General features: G+C 35.6%; 1 protein-coding gene across 3 annotated transcripts in view; it reads left to right on the top strand.

Annotated features, from left to right (window-relative positions):
- Positions 1 to 27029, top strand: part of SUPT3H (SPT3 homolog, SAGA and STAGA complex component) — a 535243-nt gene that overhangs the window by 337188 nt on the left and 171026 nt on the right. For all 3 annotated transcript variants that reach the window (XM_026507332.4, XM_044387186.3, XM_026507333.4), the window contains 2 exons: positions 20372 to 20458; positions 23552 to 23642. In XM_026507332.4, the coding sequence (XP_026363117.2) occupies positions 20372 to 20458; positions 23552 to 23642 (178 nt within the window). The remainder of the gene's footprint in view (positions 1 to 20371; positions 20459 to 23551; positions 23643 to 27029) is intronic.

Raw genomic sequence — 27029 nt, 5'->3', positions numbered from 1 at the left:
TAACAACTAGAGGATTCTTTCATATTTGCATAGACTGTGATATCGATTTTGTATATATTTAAAGCCAAAAGTAAACTCAGACACTTCTCAACCAGTGTCATTCAGTGTTTTTAAGTACAGTGAGGTAGAAATTAATTAACTGGGTTGACCGTTTTTATCCTGGTGAAATATTCATTCCTGACTCTTATGAAAAGTGGCATAAAAACAAAAACGAAGCAGTTTTATAGTATAAATAACTGCTCTAATCATTGGGCATTTCCTTTTCTTTAACGGTCTCTATAGCTGTCTATGTATAGCTATTGGTGGGTGTTACACATTCAGCTCCTCTCATTTTGTTTTCACAACCTGTCATACATGTTTTTTAATGCTAGTAAAACCTGTATATACAAGAAAGTATTTAGATTAGTGTGTGCAGGGAGGGGAGGCGAGGAAAGGAGGGAGTGGGTGGGGCTGGCTTGAAGAAGTAATTTGAATATCTGAACAAGCCAGCTTCTCTGTTAGGCCCAGGAAGACAAATTTTAGACTGTTCACACTATACGTAAAACTCAAGTCGTTTTGGAAAATAACTTTTGAATATTTTTGTCAGGATATTTATGTATACATTTTTAAAAATATTATCTTTTAGTGATTTGCTCTGGTTGTCTTTGAGAATCTGATGAAATCGTAGCTTGCCTTCCATCTAAACAACATTTTACAGTTTCGGAAAGTTCATAAGCCCCAGGATAAATTTCCTCAGCCACAAAATATTTACCTGACTAAACAGTCCCTTACCCTTTAAATCTAAAGACACAATTTGAATACAATAACTGTATCCGTTTAAAAGGGATAAAGTTAATTATAGCAAATTTGAAAAATATTGAAATAGAAACTAAAATAAAAATCACTTACGATTTTATAAAAAACTACTCAGTGTCTTCATATATTTTCTTATTGTCTCTTTCTATTAATAAAATTTTACTTTGAAAATATTGTTTTCATTGCTGTACTTCGATTTGCGTTCTGCTCTTTAAAATTTAACATTTTATCATTAGAATCTCTCCTGCTAGTGAATATCTGTAAAAACGTTTCCCGTGGCAGAGTAACATTCCATTGTGAGGAAGCCATCTCCTGTCGGTAGGAGTATATGCCTTTCCAGTGTTTTGCTGTTTTAAATAAAGTGCAAAATAGCATCCATGTTCATAAATTCCTGTCAATATCTGTTTTGTAGGATAGATACCTAGAAGTGAAATTATGGGGTCAGAGGGTATTAACTTCATTAGCACACAAGTTGAAACTGCCCTCCAGAAGATTCTGTCTCTCCAGCAGTCAATTAGCTTGCTTTCTGAATTCTGTCCTGCAAAGAGCATTAGCATTTTAAAAAATCTGCTAATTTCAGAGATGTGAAGTAATAATTTATAGTTGTTTTAACTTGTATTTATGATCTCATTAACCCACCTATATTCTAATGTGAAATTTTTATTCATATCATTTGCTAATTTTTCCTTTAGGGTTTGAATGTTTTCCATGAGCTTTTTTATGTATTGAAGATAGTAACATTTTATGAACTCCTTTAGAAATATTTTTCCAGCGTGTACCTTTTCATTAAGTCTTTTTTTTAATGCCAGAAGTTTTCATTGTAAATGTAATCCAATTCACCATTTTCGCCCCTTCAACAGTAATGCTTTTATTATTAGAAAGTTCTTGAGAACCGATTACTATTCCCATGCGTTATCTTAAGCTGTATTTATTTATTACATTTAAAGTTGCACAGTCGTAATTTATTTGGATGTACAGAACGAGACAAAGGTCTAACTTTGTTATGTCTCCATATACAGGCGTACATATAAATAATTTCAACTGAATGTGTCACTGTGTTCATATCATAACTGCTTTTTTTAAGGGATTTTTTTTTTCTATTTGGCTGGTCTTTATGCATCCCTAAACCCATTATGCCCTGTTAGTTACCCTTTCTCTCCGTGCCCTAATATTTGTGTATGGATATATGTGTACCTGCATAGAAACATCAGCACGCATAGGGTTTTCTCCCATTGTTACTTATTTTATAAAAATGGGATTATATTATACATACTTTCTGCATCTTGTTTTTCTTGATAAAAAATACATCACTGAATCTTCTTTAAGTCAATTAATGAAACTATTACATTGTTTTTTGGAGTTTCTTTTGTATTTTGTTGTTGTTGGGGTTTTTTTTTTTTCTTTTTTTTTTACTTTTTGACAGTTTTTAGACCTTTTATTTTTATTTCTTAAAGTTTTTTATTTAAATTCCAGTTAGCTTACAGTGTAATATTAGTTTCAGGTGTACAATATAGTGATTCAACACTTCCATACATCACATAGTGCTCATCACAGTGTGCACTCCTTCATCCCCATCACCTATCTCCCCCATCCCCACCCACCTCCCTTCTAGTAACCATCAGTTTGTTCTCTATAGTTAAGAGTTTGTTTCTTAGTTTGTCTTTCTCTTTTTTTTTTCCCTTTGCTTGTTTGTTTTGTTTCTTAAGTTCCACATATGAGTGAAATCTAATGGTATTTGTCTTTCTCTGACTGACTTATTTCACTTAGCATAATACTCTCTAGCTCCATCCACATCATTGCAAATGGCAAGAGTTCTTCATTCTTTTTATGGCTGAGTAATATTCCATTTTATACATATATACCACCTCTTCTTTATCCATTCATCAGTCAATGGACATGTGGTGGCTGCAGAATATAATTTATCTTTCTCTGTTGATAGCATTCTTTTTTCATCACGTATTATTTGATTAATCTTAATATACATTGTCAGATTCTTTTCCTCCCATTCCTGCTAGCAATCGAAGTTGTAGCTCCTTTTAATTTTTGTTCAAGTACTGAACATGAAGAAATATCTCATTTTAATTTGCCATCTAATAGTGGTTTGAGCATCTTCATGTCGGGTGGCATGTGGATTTGCTCTTCTGTGAATTGCCTGTTCCTATTCTCCCTACGTTTTTCTATCGGATTTCTTTCTTACAAATTTCTAAAAACATCTATTAAATCATTACATCTCTTAAAATTGCATTGTAGAAATTTTCAAATAATCCATGAAAATGTTTTAAAATTTTATATAATCTTAAGTGTTTATACTTTCCTTTTTGAACTTCCAGCTTTCCATAAGGATGTCTTTCCAATACTTGATAGTATATATTGTGTCCTAGATCATCTTGTAAGATTTTTTTTCTTAATTGTGTAATAAACCACCTCAAAGTATAGTGGGATTAAAAGCAAAAATCACCTGGGGCTCCTGGGTGGCTCAGTTGGTTGAGTGTCCAACTCTTGATTTCAGCTCAGGTCGTGATCTCAGGATTGTAAGATCGAGCCCTACCTTGGGATCCACACTGCCTGAGAGTCTCTCTCTCCCTCTTCCTCTGCCTCTCCGTCCCTCTAAAAGAATCTTTTTATTATTTCTTGTGGTCCAATGATTTGGCTCGACTAGACGTTCTTTTCATCTTGCTTGTAGTCTCTCCCTTGGTTGCAGTTAGATGGTACCTGGAGCTATGGCATCTGGAGTCTTGACCAGGATTCTTAGGAAGGCTGGACCTCCTTCCTTCCCTCTGTAGACTCAGTGCCTCTCCTCTCCCCGTCTGGTCCCTTAATATGGTCTATCCAGCGGAGTCTTACTTAGTGGTACCATACTCTAAACATTTCAAAAGTAGAAGCTCCAGCAGCTTTTTATTGTCAAGGCAGGAAAGTCCTGGAACATCACCTCCTCTATGACTGTTGAGTAGAACAAGTCACAGCCCAGCCTACATTCACTGTGGGAGAGAACTATCTAAGGGCATGAATACAAGAGCCATTCACTGGCGTCTTCTTGAGGGACTAGCACCCACAAGGCCTAGGTTTTCTTTGCAGACTTCTAACCATGCATGAGAAGGTCTCCTGCACCCTTGGATTTTAGATGTAGGCCCTGGATCTTCTTTCATGATTTGTATCATTTTGTCTTTTACATTTTATTTATTTTTTTAAAGATTTATTTATTTATTTGACAGAGAGACAGCCAGCGAGAGAGGGACACAAGCAGGGGGAGTGGGAGAGGAAGAAGCAGGCTCATACCGGAGGAGCCTGATATGGGGCTCGATCCCAGAACGCCGGGATCACGCCCTGAGCCGAAGGCAGACACTTAACCGCTGTGCCACCTAGGCGCCCCTGTCTTTTACATTTTAAGTTTTTAATTTATCTGGAATTTATTTTTACATTTGGCCTAAGATGAAATCTTTCTTTCTCTTTAGTTAGCTGTTTGTCAAACCATTGATTAAATAATTCTGTTTTCCCACTGAGATAAACTGCCCCTTTCGTTCTGTCAAATTTTCATCTATTTGTCATCCTATTCATCTGTCCCATAGAATCTTTCTTCCTTTTTATTCCTTCATCCTTCCTTTTCTCCCTCCACCCACCAGCCCTTTCCACTACAGCCACTCCTGCTCCAACATAGTCCTAATATAGTTATATCATAATTTTCACTAAATTCGTTAGTCATTATTTACATTGTTTTGACTCTGAGATCACCTGAATCCATAGCCGAGTTGTGCAGTATCGTGTTTGCATTTTCTTGTAATTTTTGTTTTATTTTCCTTGTAGCGGTTGTCTGACCCTTTTGCTTAGTTCTGTATTTATCTGCCAGTAAGCCATACCCAGCTCTCAATCAAGTGTGAATCTCCTCTCAATAGAAATAAAAAAAGGTATTCCATCTTGTTTAGGAATACCTTTCCTAAACCCCTCTGTCTACTTGTTCCAGGCTGAGAGATTGCTCTTTAGGCTTGCTCCCCATCCACCATCCTGGGTATCTACCTTCATGTCTTGGGGATTTTATTTCATTCTCTGTGGCGTACTTATATGCTGTGCTACTTCCTACAAGGATATAAACCAAGGAAAATTCTTTCTTTTTCCTTTTTCCGTTATTTTGCTGGAATATCTTGTCCCTTAGCTTTCTGAGAAGGAGTTCGTGATGGTGTGCCAGCCATACTCAAAAATAAATAAATAAGTCAAAAATATAAGGAAAAAAAGCATCCATGGAGGTAAATTTTTATATAATTTGCATGTCTTAAATCAGCTTACTCTACCTTTGGAGATTTTTGACAGCTTGCCTATATACAAAAACTTTTAGGTTAGAAATTGTTTTACCTCAGGATTTTGAAGCCATTTCTCCATTACTTTCTAGTGTTAAAGGTTCTTGTGGAGACGACATTCTAATTATTTAACTTTTACATGTGAACCGTTTCTTTCCTTTATATCTGTAAGTTTCTAGTATCTGCTGTTTGTCCTCAGAATTCCGAAGTTTCACAGTAATATATGTAGAATGTTTTACCTGACATGCACCGCACCCACCCTGTCTGCCTCTCTGATCTTATCTGTAACCACTCTCCTTTCTATAGCCAGATTAGCCTCCTTTCTTTTCCTCTGTCTTGTCCAAAAATGGTCTCACCTCAGAGCCTTCATCCTTCCTATTCCCCCTGCGTGGAATGTTCTCCCAGATATCCGTGTGGCTCACCCCCTTCTTGATGGTTTCTGCTCAGCTGTTACTTTAATAATGAGCACTTCCCTGATTACCCTTATAAAATAACAACCCACACATATCTCTTCAGCACACCTAATCCTGCTTATTTTTTTTTTCGTTTCTTAATTTTTTTTTTTTTACTCTTTTTGTGGTAGCATAGGGATTAGTATGACATGTTAAATTGCTTATTATGTGTCTCCTGACCCCTAAAATATAAGCTCCATGACAGTGTGGACTTTGTCTATTTTGTTTAATGTTCTATCCATCAAGAGTTGTGCCTGGTTCTCAATAAATATTTGTGAATGAATGAGAGGTTGGTGATTTGGTATGCCCTTTTTCATCCATTGTGTTGAAAAATTAGTAGATTTAGTCTGGAATCTTATGTTCTTAAGTGCTGGGAAATTTTCTTGAATTATTTCTTCAAATGTTCCTTTGCCTCTGTATTCTCTTCTAGAACTTCCACTCGGAGATGTTAGAACTGGATTAATCATCCAACTTACTTATCCTTTCTTATTTTTAATTTCTCGTCTTAATTATTTGTACTATATACTAGGTTAGGTGCTTTAGAGAAGTAAAAATGCAAAGTGAGTTTTCTACCTACAGTTATTTATGTATTTGTAGTACTTACTTACATTAATTCACCACTTGCCATTATCACAAAAGTAAATCATTTTCGGGAGTTTTTCCCTTCTAATTCATAGCTATGACTGTGACAGTACGTAACTAAATAAGTTATTTAAACAAATACAAAGCACAAATATTGATGAGGATGGGACAACACCAAAATCTGTAAATTTATGACATTTGAATAAAATTAGTTGGTGAAAATTCCCCTTCCCATCTCCACCCTTCCCTACAAGGAGGCAGAGAGAAGGACTTCTCATCAGGCTCTGTGCTTGCTTTTCACATGAACTCCAACACACATCGTTTGGGACAGAAAATGGTGAGGGTACAACAGGAATGAATATTTCTTGAGAATCTGTGCCAGACACTTTGCATATATAATTTAACATGGTCCTTACATAACCTGAAATGCAAGTGTCATTACGCCCATATTAAAAATGGGGACTTGAAGATAAGACACAATAATCATTTGGCACAAGATCATACATGGAGGGGTAGAGCTGAAACATTAACTGCTAACTTTGAATTTAATTAAAGTTTTTTTTTAAGATTTTATTTGTTTATTTGAGAGAGGGAAAGAGAGAGAGAGAGCAAGAGCATGAGCAGAGGGAGGGGCAGAGGCAGAGGGAGAAGCAGGCTCCCCACTGAGCACGGAGACTGACTCAGGGCTCCGGGATCACGGACCCCCAGGATCATGACCTGAGCCTCAGGCAGACACTTAACCGACTGAGCCACCCAGGCGCCCCTTAATTAAAGTCTTAATAGCACATTCAGAATTCTGAGCTAATTGCTATGTGTCTAAGAGTAGATCTGTTATGGACCATATGAGAAAAATGTTTCTACTCCAAAAACCTAACTATGTTTACACAAGAATATTTACAGGTTTATCAGAGACTTTTAAAACTCCACAAAAACTATATTAAACTGTTAATTCTGTCTGAATTCTGAAAGTGCTGAATGTTGATTGGTCGAGTTACTGAATTTTACATATTTAAATATTAGTTTATATGAGGGAACTATTAAATATTCGTTTACAGGAGGAAAATGGAAAAGTTAGCTGTCTGCTAGCTATGGGATACGATGGAAACAGGGAGTTATTGTCTGACAGACCTGTTCCAATCCCATCTTCGTCGTGTAAATGCTCTGAGCTGCTGTTCCCTTATCAATTAAAAAAACTGTAAAATATTAATATCCCTTAACTCATAGGATTTTTGCAAAGATTAGAAAAACTAACAATTTTAAAAATAGGTGGAATATGTCAGTGATCTTGTCGTGTATTTTGTAAGTGCTAGTTTGTGTTCTCGTTCTTCATATACTGGTGCTGCCCTTCCTTAAATTAAGTCCCCAAATCTAGAATTATAATTTCCATCACCAGCTCACATTATTTAGAGGAGGACACTTCCCACCCATTTCTGTTCTTAAATGGTCTGAACAGAAGCATTTTTAAAAGAAAGTGCAAACATGCTACTTCTGGTATTTAAGGGGGGAAAGTAGCCTTAGTAAGTCTGACGACTCGTGTGATAATAGACATCTAATGTCTCTCTCAACTCACTTTTCACCCTTCTGCCTTTTCTGTGCCCTGGGAGGCTCATCTCTTTAGATCGCTCTTGCTCTTTGACTTCTAGTTGAGTTTGGCCAGTGGGAGACACCAGCGGGATTGCTGAGAGTGGGATGAATGAATGTAAGGCCAAAGGTGGCTGTATCCGCGGCATGGTGGGCTTCTCCAGCCTCCGGGCTCAGGGGGTGGCTGCCTTCCCCTTACGCTTCGAAACCTGGGGTTCTTAATGGCCTCCTGTTGCTCTTCGAGCCAGGAGGGTACCACACTACCCCTTGTGGTTTCCCTAAACCTTCCCCACATCTTCATAAATAGTTTCTGTTAAACTCACCTCCAAGTTCCCAGTTTAACTATGCTATCTTTTTTTTTTTTTCCAAGCCCCTGACCGATAAACTGACTGATATATTCAAGTAAATATCAGTGATCCCATATGGGTCATCCCCAAAGATACCCCAGACACACATACATTAGCTGAGATTCAGCCAGATAAATTATATAAATTGATGTTTCCTACAAATCCTGATTAGAGTTGGAGGCACAACTTGATTTGCCTTTAGGCTGGAAATTCATCATGGCTAGTATCTAACTGAGGAAACTCCAGATGAGTCACAATATTTTCCTTAGACATTTCAGATAATCTGTAGCAATGTCTTTGAAACTCTCTTAAGATTAATAACCTTTATGTGGTCTGTGAAGACTGCATTAATGGAGTTTGCATTCTGGAAGGGAAGCCCTCTTCTTGTAAAAAGATCTTTACAAAATAGGGCAGTAAGTGGTAAGCTGGCTGAAGTCCTATGATGTCTTCAGAAGCACAACGGAAAGGGGGTGATTGGGTCAATGCTTGAGTTAGAGGAGACCTCAGAGAGGCTGTGGCCCTCACTTGCAATTTCTGAAGAATGTGGGACTCTGTCCTCTCTATGTTGTCTGCTTTCTCAGAATGTGACTGTGGGAGCGTTGTTGAATGGTTGTACCATTTTAGCTAAATGTGAAGGAATCTCTTAAGAATATCCTGGTTTAGGGGCGCCTGGGTGGCACAGCGGTTAAGCGTCTGCCTTCGGCTCAGGGCGTGATCCCGGCGTTATGGGATCGAGCCCCACATCAGGATCCTCTGCTATGAGCCTGCTTCTTCCTCTCCCACTCCCCTTGCTTGTGTTCCCTCTCTCGCTGGCTGTCTCTATCTCTGTCAAATAAATAAATAAAAAAAAAAAAATCTTTAAAAAAAAAAAAAAAAAAGAATATCCTGGTTTGGGTTTAAGTAACAAATCTAAAACATTTTCTCTGCTTCCAAATTATCAGTAGACTTTTTCCCTTTCCTATACAGATTACTTTTTTCAACTTCTAACCAGCAATGAGTCAGTCATTCCTAAGCAATATGTTATGCTTTTATGGTGCTTTTTAGTCCTCCAAGTGCCTATACTTTATTTCATTTGATCCTCACAATGACCTGTGAGTGTAACAAGATCTGTACCGTATCACCTTTTGAGCCCTTTGTAATAACCTTTTTAATTCTTGAGTAGAATATGGGACTGACATCTGAGCCCAGGAAACCTGACTTTTCATTTAGTTTTACATATACATCTTCTAATTTGATAAATACTATATACAACACTGATTGGTTTTCCTATGCAAGCAATGTTTGAATACAAAATTTGAATAAGGGCTACTTTCTCTGACAGACTGAGGGGGAAGTATATACAAATTATCTCTGTTCATCATATGATAAAAGCGAAGAGCGGATTAGAATCAGATACAGACCAATCTTTCTTATGCATTAGTAATTGCATTGCTTTAATCCCATTTTGCAACTGACTTTGGCTTTCAAATTTATGTGGAACTACTGGGTAGGATACTGGAATAATTAGCTGTATCACCTGCTGATTTGTGTACCATGGTGAGCATTATTGTAAAATAAGTCATTAATGCTAAATAATGATCCAACCTCATACTTCCTTCCATACTTATACAATTAATTGGATTGGTTCTATTTCTACTGGTTTGACTAAGTAGATTTTTTTTTTAATTGACTCCCTCCTGCACCTCACCTCTTTGAGCTTTTCTTCTTTATTTCTTCTCTCATTGATACAAGCATTTAATTATGAAGCCAAATGTAAACTAAGGTTAAAAACTAGAACCAGAAGGTAAAAGCCAAGGCATCTTTGGAGCTCATGTGGTGTCCACCTTTCTTTAGTTCCCATTTTAAGAACCTGAGAAAGAGCCACTCTTCTGTTTAAAACTATAGCTTCAAGAACGTATGCACATTAGGGCATGCATTACATTTCATGTTGGGGTGATTCAACATGAGAAGTTATTACGGAAGCTGTTAGGTCTCTACCAAAAGTACTCTAGTTTTTCTTTTTAACTTTAGATGAGAGTTACTTTATTAAAAACTGTTAAGAAAGGGATTTTAGTGATATACACACTCTATAGACATAGAAATACGTATGTGTGTATGTATACACATACACGTATGTGCACATATATACATGGTATATATGTATTGTGTGTATATATGTATATGTATATATCCGACCAAATTATTTATCTCCTAAATTTGTTTGTGGTGAAATAAGGCATTAGTACTGAGCAGTAGTCTAATAACAGCCTGTAATCTTTGTGAATACTGGAAATGATAAACTTTTTTATGATAACCTTGCAATTTAAATTTTCATCTGAATAAGTGTAGATAGCAGGTTTTCAGGGCTTACTGTATGCTGCATGACAATGCCTCACGTAAACATCAAACCATAGGCATTTTTAAAAATTTTATGAAAGGGAAAAGAATCAAGATGGTTTTGGAAACTTTTTTAAAGTTAATGATTTTTTAAAGCTTCTTGACTAAACTGTTTGTGAAATCAGTTTCTGTAGTGGTCCACATGGAGATAAGCTGCTGAGTTAGACCATAAAAGGAGGTCGATACACCGTACCGACAAGAGACCACACCTTAACTGAGTTTCATAGCAGACCCTCACCCTTCCCATGCATCGAACAGGTTCGAGACCTAGCATTAGAAGCTATAACTCTAAAATTCTGAAGTTGGCACTTTCTGCATGTATTTTCTCAACAAAAGGACCAAATTATAAAATTGCTTTTGCCAAAACAAGAGTAATAGTAATAGAGATAAAATTAGAAATAAGTTTTCCTCATTTCTCATGATTATTCTGTAGGATTACTTTATTCTTTCCATTTGGAAATTTTTCCAGCCATTACATTGCTCTGTGTGTGGTCTTTTGTAATTCAGTGCTTTTAATAACCTGATCTAACCAGGAAGATTTAGTTCGAGACTTGTGTTTATTCCTAAACATTCTGGGGTGAAATGAAATCAGGTTATCGTGTGAAAAATTAGGCAGAGTTCCAAAGAAAAGTAATTAACTCAGTCTTTTACCTGTTAGACTTTTGTCCTTTGAAGAAACAACTAATGGCCACAACTCTTTGAGTGGGCACCTTTATAGAAGACTGGGAACAGAAGGAAATGTGGAGGGAAGCACAGAGATGCCATGAAATGAGCAGAGAAAAAAGGAGCCATTTTTAATTGTAGACAAGAAAAGTACACATTTTGTAATCTATCAAAATGTTTATGCTTTTAAAATTTTAAAGAAATGCAAATAAAATATACATCCTTAGATCTTTACACTGTATCATTTTGAGTTATTGAGTAACTGAACAATAGCTATGTAGACTGTAGAGCAAAGTCAAGATCTACCATCTTTCTACAATTTTAATGTATTTTAGTTTATTTTTTAAATTTTTATATTTAATTTAGATTCAAATTAGTTAACATATATTATTAGTTTCAGGGGTAGAATTTAGTGATTCATCAGTTGCATGTAACAGCCAGCGCTCATTACATCAAGTGCCCAAGTTACCCCATCTCCCCACCAACCTCCCCTCCAGCAACCCTCAGTTTGTTCCCTATAGTTAAGAGTCTCTTATGGTTTGCCTCCTTCTCTGTTTCTGTATACTGGTTGAAGCAGTTAAATAGTATTCTAGTTTTAATAGTTAAGTAGTAAATAATTAAATTTTAAATTAACTAACTATAGTTAGTTAATAGTATAGTATGTAAACTATTATGCAGTTTAGTATGGTAGTTAAGGTATAATCCAGAATAGTATACTATTTAAACTATAACCTAGTTTATTACTTTAATTTCAACTTTAAAAAGTTTCCAACATATTCTTTTGCTTACTTGCAAAGCTTGATGTGTTTAGACTTAAGTTGCTTATGAATAATTTCTATGCAAAATAGTTTAAAAGAAAACTTTCACATGGTTGTTGTTCTCCTAATTTCATATTTAAATAAGAGTAACCAAAGAACTAGTTCCTTGTCAAGTTTGCTGTTCTTATACAATAAATGCTGCCATTGTTTATTGGACATTTTTAAAACTTTGCAGGCTTATATTGATTGTGGCTTGGTAATTCTCTAAAATACGTATATAAATAAAAATGAATTCTTTGAGTCATGAGATACTGATAATTATAGCTTTATCATATTTTTTAAAAACTTGACTTAACTGTGTTTGACTTACTATTCTAAAAAGAGGAGTTAAAATGAAACTCTAAAAAGTTAGGCACATCTTTTATCAATTTATATACTTGTTTATATTTCAGATGTCTAAGACAGTGGAAGGCCAGTCACCAACAAAGAATAAGGAGATCATATGATAGGAAAATACGAAGTCATATATCTTACATTTATAGTATCCTGAATGTTAACTGTATTTAGTTACAAATCCATTCCGTTTCAAACACTTGCTAGTGCTCAGTCCTTAAGCTGTGTCTGCATGAAGCAACTGGCTTGGATGTTTTGATCCAAACCATTTTTATTTTGGCAACCATTTCATTGCCAGTAATGAAAATGTTTCGAAAGGCAAATAAATGTTTTTGTGGTTAGTCTTTTCTATGCAATGTAAGACTTGATTTAAAGATCATACCTTCCTGTATTCTGAATGAGAAATTAATCTTGGAGAGAAAGATAAATGGCTTGATGTTAAGCATTTGTTATTTAGTACCAGTTTTTTGTACCTGAACATCTCTCATAGGTTTTTCATAAGGGTTAAATGAGATAATATATAGATGACAAGAAGCATAGGATAGTACATTCAATAAATGTTAACATTAAAAGAAGGAGTATCAGTTTCTGCTTAAACATGGGTGATACATGTGCTTATCTCCAGCCGTTCTGAAACCACACTAAATGACAGCAAAATAATTTAAAGAGGCATAAACCTACAAAGACAAAATGGGAGATTAAATAACAGATGAGATATGTCAAAAAAAATCGTGGAAACTTAACGGTGGATAGAAATGCCAAAAGGTTAAAAATCCTGAGAAAAATGAAACCTTGGAACCTGGAAAAAAATCAGGATTGAAGGTACCTCTGAAGAAAGAAGTCTTGGGTTGGTTGAAAAGCAGGAAGATTTGTAGAAAGTGTAAAGAAGTAATTTTATCCCAGTCCCTATCAAAACCATATAGGCAGTCTAACTATCCTTTATCTGTTTGGCAAAATAGTGTAGACTTTCTCTCTGGAGGGTTGAGTAAAATGAACTCTGGTATTAGAGATTCTAGGCGCAAAGACCACCCACATTCAACTCACAGACATTTTAAAAGAACCCAGAAAACAGAAAGGAAGAAATTTTCAGAGCGATGCAAGAAAATTTACCAGACATGAAGGACAGAAATATATGGGTTACAGTATCCTCGTGAGTACCAAGAAAATATATGAAGAAAGACTCTAGCCAAGGCACAGCACCATGAAATTTCAGAATTTCACATATGAACAGAACAACACAAAGTTTTTCTGAGGAGGACAAAAAAATCAAAGCTTAAGAATAAAAACAACAACAACAATAACTAACTTCTCAACAGCAACATTTTAAGTTAGAAGACAGTGGAGCAATGCCTTTAAAATTCTGAGGGAAATGATTTTTAATCTCAAATTCCATACTCAGTTTACCAACTAAATATGAGGGTGGCTTAAATGAATTTTCAGAATACTGGATCTTTAAAACTTTATTTCCATAAACCCGTCTCAGGAAACTAGCAGTATTCTTCAGCTATAGCCCCACCACTGAAGGAGGAAGAAAGGTATTGCAGTCTGAGCTCGTTCTAGTTTCGTAGTTTTCATTCTGCCTGTTGAAAAAAAAAAAATCAGTATTCTTTAGAGGAACATAACAGAATCCAGAGTCCTTATAAGGTATCATTCACAATATCTCAGACAAAATTCCACATTCCTTAAAATATGAAGTAACAGGCAAACATGACTCATACCCCAGAGAAAAGACAAAATGAAGACTCCAAGATGACCTGGTGTTGATATTAGCAGATAGGGGTTTTTAAAGCAGCTATTACATCTATGCTCAAGAATTTAAAAACTACCAAAGTAAGGAAGTAAACTAAGAAAGAGCAAGAAATAGGATCAAGAAATTAAGAATTCAAAAGGAATAGTTGAAGAGTTGGAGGACACCAGATGAAATGTCTCTGAGAGAAAACAAAAACAATGAAACTGAAAGAAATCCTTACATGTTTTAAATCTCTCAGAGTTTGGGGTGAAACAGTGTTAGGTTCACAAAAAAATAAGCAAAGAAACAAATCAAGGAACTTATTAACTACAAGAAAAATGTTTTTAAAAATTGTAAAAAGAAATTTGTTCATAGTAGCCAAGCTATAATAGTGTTTACATGGTCTAAAAATATAAACACTGGATATTAATTTTTTAAATTATATTTTATAGATAAGATCAAGAGGGGAGGAAGGAGATGGTTAAATGAGAGGCATCTGAGAACATTAAGTCTTCTTTATCTTCCATAGTAAGAATTGACAGTATTTAAAGCTGAGAAATAAAGAAAACAAGCATATTATAAATATATTTCCAATATAGAGGTAAGTAACAGCAGAACAAGCTAAACAAGTTGAAAATAGTTGCCTCTTGAAGCAGAATCACTGGAAAGAAGTGCGGTAAGGTGGTCCTGTAAAACTTAGAGTATTGTTTGACTTTTAATGTATATATTTTAACTTACACTTTAAAAATGATTAATTGAATTATATATAACACACAGTACAGTGCCTGGTACAAATTAGGTACTCAATAAATGGTAGCTATTGTTACTGCTAAGATTATTAACTCTCCTAATAGTCATTAAAATCATTGGTTACCCATTTCAAATGGAAATATATATATATTTATAAACAGACAAATCTAGGAAAGTTATTGATGTATCTGACCTCACGGTTATGTGAATATGTGAGTAGTAGAGCTAGACTTGGAATCCAGATTTCCGAACTTCCGCTGCTTTCAGTCACAACATGGAGGTTCAGAGAGGATAGGCGGCTGAGAAGCACAGTTGTAAGCAGAGCCGTCCTTTCATTGTCTGACCTAGAGTCTGGCCTGGTAAATAGTGAGTGATAGACCAATGGATAGAAAGACAGACAAACAAATCTTAGGCCAGGGGACAACCTAGCTTTTCATAATATAGCTTTTCATAACCTAGCTTTCAACAACTCTTGCCTTTTACTATTTATTTATTTACTATGTATCCTCAAAAAGGTAAGATCCAGGGATTTATTAAAACCCGAAGGAAAGAGGTCCAACAGAAGTGTGGTTAAAATGGAATATTTTCAGGATGTTAATAATTGTAAAATTAATTTTGCTGTACTTTTAAGACATTTTGGAACTTTAGAGGAATCTTTCTGCTGAATTTATATGGGTCCCAGACAAATGCAGAGTTTATTGACTTCATCTAGCCCAATTCATTTATATCAAAGACAAGAAAACTGACAGTTGTCAAGGGGAAATGGATTGCCAGCATTTGACAAACATTTATAAACTGCCTGTTGGGGAATGGTGGTCCTGGACCTAGAAATATTATTCAAAATGTAGTTGGGAAATGAGAGTGTTAAATAACTGGGGAAGATAAAGAAGAAACACAAGTATAATTAACATAAACTGAGCATATGAGTTTCATACCTAGGTTAGGTAACAAACACTATTGTATGAAGATAATCAGAGATCTTTTTTCCTTTGATAAAATTATTTTAAAACCTCTATTTTAAAGAAGAATGTGCCGCATCCCATGAAGAATCAAGAATTTCTCGTAATTTGAGCATAGTTCCATATTAGGGCTCTCCAGAAAAACAGAACCAATAAAGAGTGTGGGTGTGTGTGGATTGATGGGTGGATAGAAAGATGGTAGGTAGATAGATAGTAAGGAATTGGTTCCCATGATTATGGAGGCTGAGGAGTCCCAAGTTCTGTAGTTGGCAAGCTGGAGACCCAGGAGAGGTGAAATGTAATTCCAGCCTGAGTCCAGCCTGAAAAACAGGAGATGTTTTAGTCCAAGTGAGAAGGCTAGAAAAGACCGATGTTCCATTTCAAGGTAGGCAGAAAGCATTCCATTCCCTTTTATTTGGCCTTTATGGTTTAAGTTTTTAAGTTCCAGTTAGTTAACATACAGTGTAATATTAGTTTCAGGTGTACAATATAGTGATTCAACACTTCCATACATCACCCAGTGCTCATCACAGCAAGTCCCTCCTTAATCCCCATCTCCTATTTCACCCATCCCCCCATCCACCTCCCCTCTGGTAACCATCAGGTTTCTTCTCTGTAGTTAAGAGTCTATTTCCTGATTTGCTTGTTTGTTTTCTTTATTAACTTCAGCATATGAGTGAAATCATGTGGTGTTTGTCTTTCTCTGACTGACTCATTTCACTTAGCATAATACTCTCTAGCTCCATCCACGTCATTGCAAATGGCAAGATTTCATTCTTATTTATGGCTGAGCAATGTTCCATTGTGTATACCACATCTTCTTTGTCCACTCATCAGTCAGTGGACACTTGGGCTGTTTCCATAATTTGGCTATTGTAGATAATGCTGCTGTAAACTTCGGGGTGCATGTATCCCTTTGAATCAGTATCTTTGTATTATTTGGTTAAATACCTAGTAGTGCAATTGCTGGATCATAGGATACTTCTATTTCTAACTTTTTGAAGAACCTCCTTACTGTTTTCCAGAGAACCACACCAATTTGCATTCCCACCAACAGTGCAAGAGGATTCCCCTTTCTCCATATCCTAGCCAACACGTGTTGTTTCTTGTGTTGCTGATTTTAGCTATTCTGTTAGGTGTGAGGTGATAATGTTCTATTCAGTTCCTCAGCTGATAGGTTGAGGCCCACCCACATTAGAGAGGGCAGTCTACTTATTCTCCCTATTTACATGTTAATTTCATCCAAAAATACCCTCACAGTCCCACCCAGGATAATGTTTGACCAAATGTCTGAGCTCCTTGTGACCCAATCAAGTTGACACATAAAATTAATCATACAAATGCACAGAAGTGTGAAAATACAATTGAAATTATTGGAGTTTAAATGTAGAATTATATGAGAAAAAGAAAGAAATATAATGAGAATGAAGTAATAGTGAAAATCTGTGAGTCAGTCAGGCTTTAAAGACCACATTGAAGTTAGATAATAGTGACTTCTCATAGATCCTGGAACAAGAATTACAAGCATTATATTTGAGCAAGATCGTTTTAGCACTTAAATCTGGATTGTGTCACAATTTGGAGACACTGAAATTTTGAAACCAGTAAGCAAATAACCCCACAAGCGTAGATTAGGATGAATACTGTGGAAGTAGAAAGCACCTTTTTATATTCAACTTCCAGAAAAGGGTCATAAAATACTTCAAAATGTAGACATGATGAGTGTTAATATGCAAAGGGAATTTTTTTGTCTTTTAAACAGTTGTTACAAGTATATTATTTTTTGTTTACTTTGAAGAACAAAAAATTATCAGTAAAAAACATGCTGTACATGAGTTGCTATTGTGGTGAAATAATAATGTAGCACAATATTTTATTAAGTTGCTAATAAATATCTTAAGGTTCCTGTTACCATACCTTTATCCATATAGTTAAGAAAATTAAGTTCGTGTACTCATTCTACTAGTGATTGCTCTGAAGTATTTTTGTGCTCCATTATTTTCTTGCATTTTTATATCACAATTAAATGTATACTACTTTCATTATAAATAAAAAATTGTGAAGTGTACCATTATTTCATGTTATTCTAATTACTATCAGAAATATTTAACTTGCAACAATGAGTAATGAAGTAAGTACAATGTGCATTGAGTTTCAAAGACTAAGAAATTGAGGAATTTCTTAGAATATAGAATCAATTTTTTTAACACTAAGTTATTAGGAATATTTTGTGATTTCGGTTTCCTGACTCTAGAATTGCTTTCACGTTAAAGACACCAATTCTGAGCTCAGCATTCTGTGGAACTGGACTGACAAGCTACTAACCTGTTTTTTAAGCTTTTTAAGCTTTGTATTGTTAAAGGGGAGTCTCTCTGTTCTTTGTGGTAGGCATGGAGAAAAATTTCTAGAAGGAAACCAATGCGTAATACACACTTTTACAGTGTGATCACTGTAATTAGCTGACAAGATTGCTCTCCCCACTTTGTAGAGAAGAGGTCAGAGTCTGGGAGAGGTAATTTTGGAGCATGAGGCACATCAAGGCACTTCTTGAAGGTCCGGGGCATATTAGGAGAATTCTAGCAGTGCCTGTGCTAGTAAGGGCGTAAAGTAAGATGAAGGAAATTAGGGCATCAGATAGAGGAAAACCGAAGTTAAATTTTGGCTGCTAATTATGACCACATACCATGACATAAATTCCAGATCCCTATGGCAGTCATATACTGGTTTTCTTTTTTTTTTTTTTTTTATTATATTAGTCACCATACAGTACATCCCTGGTTTTTGATGTAAAGTTCGATGCTTCATTAGTTGCGTATAACACCCAGTGCACCATGCAATACGTGCCCTCCTTACATATACTGGTTTTCAAAGGTGTTTTAAAATGTCTTACTCTTCCTTGTCTTTATTTTACATTTTCTGGGTTTTTTGCCTGGTTAATGTGTTTGTAAACTGACATTTTTGCAGAGGATTATAAATAGAGATGATTTCTTGATATGTCGTATAAACGATTAATTGGGAAAACTCTTTCGGGATATATACTTCTTCTGACCCTTTCTTAACATAGGTGAAATTACTTCTGTCTGTATAGTACTTTACAGTTGTCAAGTCCTCACCATCCTTTGCGAAAGAAAATACAAAGTTACCTGCTAGGGCTGCCTTCTGGTTCCCCGTGTGTTCTCTGTATACGTCTACGCATTCACATGGATCCTGAGCCCGTATTCTTCTCCACACTGATTGTGTGTATTTTATACTGTGATAGAAATGTTTTTCTTTGAAAAAACATGTGTACACATATTTCCCTGACACCCTTCCAGTTTTTAGAAAAATATGTTCAGATTTTTTCCTGCTTAAAACTTTTAGTTTCTGAGTAGATACCTCATCTTTTTAAAACCTTTCCCTAAGATTTCTTTTTAAATGGCTCACAGTTAAATTTAAATTTCTATATTTAGGTAGAATTATGTTTATATACCAACCACCAGTATCCAGGAAATTCAGTGGTAAGGCTGACACATAGGGGAGTTTATAGTCTATTTTGTAGTCTGTGTATTTAGACAGGGTTTGAAGCTTACTTAGCAAAATCGCTTAAACATTCGAGCAGAATTTCTTTAGTACAAATGTACCATTTGATTCCTTATAATTGTTAAGATAACAGTGTGTCACTTTTTAAAGATCAGTTCTCAGGAATATATTAGATTTATTCCTTTCAAAGAAGAATGCATTTAAGAACAGCCTTTATATGTAAATATTTTTATAATATTGGCTAGAGATGGTGTGGTGCAATCACCATGGTTTGATCAAATTTGGAAGAAGTTACAGGCACATATTTGTAGTGTTTTCCCCAGCATCTTTATTTTTTTCATCTGGACGTATTTTATGTTCCTTCCAACTAATCAAAATAAGAAACCGATTTTGCCTTTGCCAAAAAATAGAACTATCGTTTTTCACATTCTTTTATTTTCCAGGTCATTTTCAAGTAAGATTGTGTTTCTAGGACTTCTGAATTCCAGAAAACTCTCAACTTTGTAGATATAAGGGCCCAGATGAACATTTCAGGGGGAATCTAACTTTTCATGCAGTATGTTTTGTGTTGTGCATTCCAGATACAGTTAACTTTTTGTGTGCATGTGATTAGTGTGGAAAGAAATTAATGCAGTCCAGTATTATGATTTATGGACTGAATCCTTTGCCCACTGAAGACTTGCCAAAACTAAAACTATTTTTTTTCCTTTGGATATTAGAAACAGCTACTGTTTTTGTTGATCTTTTAAAGTTCTGAATGGGCCTATTTCAAATCTGACCAGCATGGGAGCTCAGATTAATAATATACTTATTCAACTAGTGATACTGAGTGAAACCATTGCTCACATGGATATGAGGATAAAATTTCATAAAATTATTTTCAGGTGCATTAATGCATTTCTGGAAGCTGCACATGATTTTTCTTTTGCATGAAAGAAATCAGGGATTTCTGTTTATTGTATCAGTTACAGGTGGGCTTATAAGTTAATTTAATTGCATTTTTTTTTTTTACTTTAAAACATAAGACATTTCGCTTTTAAAAGCAGTAATGTGATTGTAAGATTATTCCCAAAGGTTTTTAACTCTTAGTATATTTATCTCTCATGAGACATCATGACTGTAGTATATTTAATTTAGATTATTGAGGGAAAAAGACCCTAAGTTCTCTTTGTTGTTAGTTACAGCAAGCCGCTGAAATTTCTCAGCTTCGGGGAGCAAGGGTAATCTCTGCCGAAGACCTTCTGTTTTTGATGCGCAAAGATAAGGTAATATAAAACAATTTCATTGTATTAACATGCCATGTTTGGTGTTTAATTACACTTATTTGAGGAACTGTATCCTTGTTATATAGCTTTCAAGTTGGAATACAACTATTAAACTGATGTCTTAGTCTTCAGAGTTTGCACAAAATGGTTTACTGCAAGAGAAGTGATATTTGTTTTACAAGGGCCATGGCACTGGCGTAGAACTCTGCTGCCAACTAATTCTCACTTATTCTTCCATAATATTCATTACATATCAATCGTGTGCTTTGTTCAGATAAGTGAGATAGAGCTGAATGGCATATTTATTTTTCTTCTAATTTTACACAAGATTACAGGCTTTCCCAGGGTTTGTTTCAGGGTTTATTCTGTGACAGTGGTGTATAGGAAAACAGTCAATCAAAATGAGTCTTTCAGTGGCATAAATACAATAATGTCTAGAGTTTTTATGGTAAAGGTACCTTTCTTACTCTTTGAACTCTGATAATTAAAATATTTAAGCTGGTATTTACGTGTCTAATTTTGTCCTATCTCCCATGAGTAGCTAGTTGAAAATATTTTATAATGTTTTACACTCGTTTTAATGACAGTGTCATTTAAGGTTACATGTACAAAAATTAGCAGAGTAACCGCCATGTGTTATGGTAGCTGCTATCCCAAATGAGCAGGCAGTGCTTGGTTTCTGATGGTCCATCTTTCACTTCTTCTTTGTTTTTTCCAGGCCTTTTCATTACACATACCCATTCCTTTTCCACCATTTTTGTGTGCTCGTGGCTTGCTTTTTTTTTTTTCCCCAAATCAGAAGACATCCCATCGACCTTCTGGATAACCTTGTTAACATCCTTTCCAATATCCAGTTACTTTATATCCATGAAATCTTTTAATTCTGATTGACTGAAGGTTGACTAAACTTAGATCAAGTATTTTCTCTTCCTCATATGGTAAGATTCAGAGACCTACAAACCATACCATGACCAGTCTACTACTAAATAGTATAAATTCTTAACTTCATTAACTCTTCAATTGTATGAGGACTATAAAGGAAGAGAAAGGAAATGTCTTCACTATCAAGAAGCTATAATCTGGTTTAGGAAATCTGTATGATTTAGTTGAAGAAGCAGAATTTCAGAGTTGTGTGATTAGATCAGAGGCTGAAGGATTTATTGAGATGGAGGTGTCTGAGACTCATGCAGTTGTATGTAGAGTGGACCAGATGCAAAGGAACCAGCCGAGATGCTGGTTCAGTAATCAAGGCAAAATGTGCTGGGCATGGTGGCTCTGGAAGTGGATAGGAAGGCAGAATTCAGAGAATAGTAAAGAGTGCAAATATGCAGGATTTGGTGACTTCATTATACTTGGAGGACCAAGGACTAATAGGTACCAGGCAGCAGTGGTGCTGTGAGGAAGGAGCTTGCCTTTGACAGAAATGAGGACCTGGAGCCAAGGTCCTTCGTGAAGGCCCCTGCAGAACAGTGGAGTTAGTATTAGTACTTTATGGAGTATGTCCAATCAACTGTTCTTTCTCATGACAGAGGTAAAGAAGCTACCACAAAACACAGTCCACATAGACACTTTCTGCTGCCTTTTGGGAAAGTCAACATTTAAAATCGTAGTGAAACTCCAGGAACATACACTAATTGACAGTGCCCCTCTACTGTCCAGAGGGACTCTTTTTTTTTTTTTTTAAGATTTTATTTATCTATTTGACAGAGAGAGAGAGACAGCCAGCGAGAGAGGGAACACAAGCAGGGGGAGTGGGAGAGGAAGAAGCAGGCTCCCAGCGGAGGAGCCTGATGTGGGGCTCGATCCCAGAACGCCGGGATCACGCCCTGAGCCGAAGGCAGACGCTTAACGACTGAGCCACCCAGGCGCCCCTCCAGAGGGACTCTTAACCAGAATCCTTTCATCAGCTGAGAACATAGCTATAATATAGCTACCAGAGTTCTCATCTTTCCTTTCAAAATAATAATTGTATTTATCTGCTGATGTGTTCCAAACAAAATTAGTTTACGTAGGTGTAATATAAGACAAAATAAAATCTAAAGTATTGAATGCAAAAGACGGGTAGCAGAAGAACTATTTACAGGTGCATGTTTTTTCTCTTCCTAATTCCAGTTTATATTCAAGCATATTTATTTACTGTTTACTATCCTGCTGTAGGCACCTTCACACATTCTCATTTATTCATCCCAGTGGTCCTATATGGTAGGCGCTTTACTTAAAATCGTAAATAAAGAAACTGAAATCCAAAGCTTACCTTTTACTTCTGGCCCCGCTAAGCTCTAGTTGTAAGACTATTTTTAACCTGTTTTCCCTGTATATAAAAAGGAGAGGATTATATTTGTCTGTATTTCAGGGTTAATCAAATAAGATGCGTGTAAAAGAGCTTTGTGAAATACACTATATTTCAGCCATAATTAGGAATCTTAAACCTGAAGGTCAGGAACCAGTTATAATACAGCCTAAATGTAAGCACACAACAAATTACAAAATATTATCAGCTACCTTTAAAGTTAAACAGTATTGTGGTCTTCTAATAAACCTAAAGAAAACCATCGAGACCCAACTATCATTCATCAGCTTTGAGTCTCATTAAAACATATTTCTCAGATTATAGAATGTTTTCAGAAATATAAGACATAAACCAACTCTTTATACAAAAAAAAAAAGATTTCCAGAGAATAAAAAAGCAACGAAAAGGAAATTTGCTTGGCTTTTTAAAGCAGTTGTTACAAAATTCTTGTCTAGATGTTTATAAATCACTGTAATTATCTTAGTATGGAGAGTGTGATATTTATCACAATCTTCAGAAAGAATTTAAAACTTTTTATTAGACCAATAAATAAATAAATAAAGCGATTACTGTAATTGTTGGAACATTTGGATACTTACAAATGAAGACTGCTTTTAAAAATGCCTGTATTCTAGCTTTTATGTTTAATACGATGACATCTTTTATTCCATAGTATTCTAAGAATTGCTGTATTTTTCCCAGGGATCCTAGGATACAAGTTTATTAAATTTAGTTATCATAGTATTCTGTGATCAGCAAAGTGAATGTAATGTATAAGATTTCTTATTTCATATTTTTAACAGAAAAAGCTTAGAAGACTGCTAAAGTACATGTTTTTCCGAGACTACAAATCCAAGATTGTCAAGGGCATAGATGAGGAAGACCTTCTGGAAGGTAACCTAAAAAAAAAAAAAAAAAAAACAAAAAAAAAAAAACCGCTAAGCTGAGAGCAATGTGACATGTGTGTGCTGGGTAACATACTGATACAGTGTCAGTGTGGACTTTCCCATCACAGTGGAATATATTTGCTTCTGTTAAATAATGTAGCTTAGAAATTATCCAAATATCTATTTGGTTGGCAGCTGAATCTTGTGATTTTCTATTTACGTGGCTTCATAGTAATCTGCTATGTCAGTTCTTTTAATTGTATGGCCTGTTTTATATCAGAATGTTATGAAACTGAGAAAATCGTGTTGATTCAAAAGATAATTGAACTTAGCAAGCATAATTTTTCTGTCGTGGGTGTAGGAAGCCAGAACTGTTATTATATATCTCTGAAATTGACATAGGGTTTTTCTTAATTTATTATAGAAAGTATCTGATATGCAGTATTATGTAAAGTCACCTCATTTTGGTGTGTTATTACTGTGCTATTTGAAATCTTACCAACAGTCTAACACGGAGTAAAAGATTTTCTTTATCTGATTTTCCAACTCAATTCCCCATTTCAGAATATTTAGAAAAAAAATATTAGTGTTTCAGAATCAAGCAGTGCTAAGCTGAAAGCAGAAACATACTAAATAATACTTACAGAGTCAAAATAAATATGTGTGTTTTAGAATAACCCATATATTTTGCATTGAATATAGTCACTGCATAGTGGGTATCCATTGCTAATAAAGACATTGATAAAGAAGCAAACTCTACTGGATTAAGAACTTCAGAAAACTGCTCAAAACCAACTGAAGAGTTAACAAATTTTAGAAGTAAATTTTGATTTACCTTCAACAAATCAGCAAGTGTAATAACCATGCAAAAAAGAGGAAGGAAGGGGTGGAGGGAGGGAGGGAAGGAGGGAGAGAGGGAATAAATAAATTCCTATCACATGTTTCATCAGTGTTGTCTATTTAATATTCCTGCAATTCTCATAGAATTTAATTTCTGAAAAATAGTTCTCCAGATGGATTTAAATGCTTCCTTTTTTGAAGAGCATAAAGAATACAGGTGTGAACTCCAGTCAGTCCCAGTTCTCTACTTTCTCTCTATGTGAATTTGAGGATCAGTTTTCCCATAAGTCAAAAATTATACCACTCACCATGGTGGAGTTCTTATGAGAGTTTAACATAATGTATGAAAATCACCTGATATATCCCTGACATTGAATAAATGATAGCTTTTAATACCAAACTCAGAACACCAAGAAGTTCAGAGTGGTGAGACTAGCATTCAGTTGTAGTTATACTATCATATCAGTCTGATGCCTTCTCCTCCTTATTTATTTCAGATCTCATCTTTTTATTTTCATTTAAATTTTCTAGTTTTGTGTGTCATAAAGTTTTAAAATAGTTGATATAACTTATAAAATAAAGTACTCCAGTAAAATATATCTAATACTGAAGTGGGACTTTGAGAATGGCCATATGAGAATAGATTCTTTCCCCAGTGGAACACATTTTACTGGTGAAGACTTTAAAAAGTAATGGCTTAAAGTCTCTAGAAGTTCTCCTAAGGGTATACAGCAAATGGAGAAGTACATATTTAAGAAAATCCAAATCTTATTAAGAACAGTGAGAGTCTGTTTGATTTGAGCCATGACCTGCTCCCATTACCCCTCTTCTTCCCTCCTGGCACCTCAGCTCAGTATGGTAGAAGCTTTACTCTGGGCAAGTGTTCCCAAGAACACTGGACACCTGATTCTTCAGCTACAAGTCTAGGGCAACAGTTTTCCCCAAGAGGTCGGCATCTCTCATCTCCTCTGGCTCCATGTTGCAGAAGCTCTGTTCCATGCAGGCACAGTTAAAAGGACTGGAGCCTCCACTCATTCTCTATTCATAAGAAAGCTCTACGCCAGACACGGGAGGCTAAGAATACTGGGCCCTGATTGCCCCACCCTAGCTTGCTCATGACACCAGAAGACACAAGCCGAGAACACAGTGGGCTACCATCCCTGCCTAGCTCACTACTCATAGCTCTAGGAGTCTTTCTCGGAAAAGCCAATCGCTATTTCCACCCCCAGCTCCAGTACAGTGATGCAGAGATTCAGCCCAGAGGGAGAGGCAGGCTTTGATAACAGAAGGCTCTGCAGTTTTCTCTATGAGGACTGACTTTTTAGAACAGAGCATGTGGAAGTTCATACCTAAGGGTGGTGTAGAAAACTATGGAAATCCTGATGGTAAATAATTAAGAGGAAGCTGGAAGCTATGTGATACTAGTAACAACAAATAAAACAGTGCGTCAGCCAAAGGTTTAACAGAGGAAACAAATGGAAGCGACAGCTAAAAAGAGTCTTTCTGGGGTCAGAGTGAAATGTAAAGACATGCAATATCTGGACTCTGCAGAGGGGCCTGACATTATTCAGACCAATCTATGGAATGTGCCCAAGAGTATTATCAGAAACAATAGAGCAATCAGCCAGAAGTCAGTGGAAGCTAAAAGCTGTGTGTGATACCCATAGAATCAAACCAGCCAGAAACTTAATGGAGAGATCAGGAAAAGTGACAGCCGAAGAGAACCTGACTAACACCACAGTCATCCCTGGTGATTGAGGAGACCAATTGCATGCTCACAGTTTTGCTGTCTGGGGAACAACTTCTGAGGCCACATGCTGTGAGGGAAAAAGATTTTATTGAACCACTCTAGCCAAATCACTAAACAAATAAACAACCAAACAATGACAACAAGCCCCAGAAAGAAGAAGGAATTATTATTTAGAGTTACTATAAGATAAAATGTCCATTTTCAACAACAATAACCACCAAATACTAGACAAGCAAAAAAAAAAAAAAGGAATGTGTGATCCATAAAAAAGGAACAAAAAGCAGACAATATAAACTGCCTTTGAGGGGGCCCAGATGTTGGACTTACCACACAAAAACTTCAAAGTCGCTATCATAATCGTGTTCAAAGAACAAAGGAAACCATTTTTAAGGAACAAAAGGAAGGTATGATTACAGTGTCTCACAAGATAGAAAATATCTATTAAGAGAAATTAAGGAGTACGCTTGTCGTGATGAGCACTGGGTGTCATGTGGAAGTGTTGAATCACTGTACTGTACACCTGAAACTAATATTATACTGAAGATTAACAAACTGAAATTTAAATAAAATCTTTTAAAAAGATTAAAATAGAGACAAATCATAAAAGAAGAAACAAATGAGAATTCTGGGGTTGGAAATCACAATGACTTAAGTCGAAAAATTCAGTAAAGAAGCTCAGTGGTAGCTTTGAAGTGAGAAGAAAGGATCAGTGAACTTGAAGACAGATTGTTAAAGATTATGCAGTCTGAAAAACAGAAAAAAGAATGAAGAAAACGTAGAAATCAGAAGCGTCATGATATGAGC

Source organism: Ursus arctos, unplaced genomic scaffold, assembly GCF_023065955.2.
Source record: "Ursus arctos isolate Adak ecotype North America unplaced genomic scaffold, UrsArc2.0 scaffold_29, whole genome shotgun sequence".
Classification (NCBI taxonomy): domain Eukaryota; kingdom Metazoa; phylum Chordata; class Mammalia; order Carnivora; family Ursidae; genus Ursus; species Ursus arctos.
The sequence above is the reverse complement of the archived record's forward strand: the minus strand, read 5'-3'. Positions and strand labels throughout refer to the sequence as shown.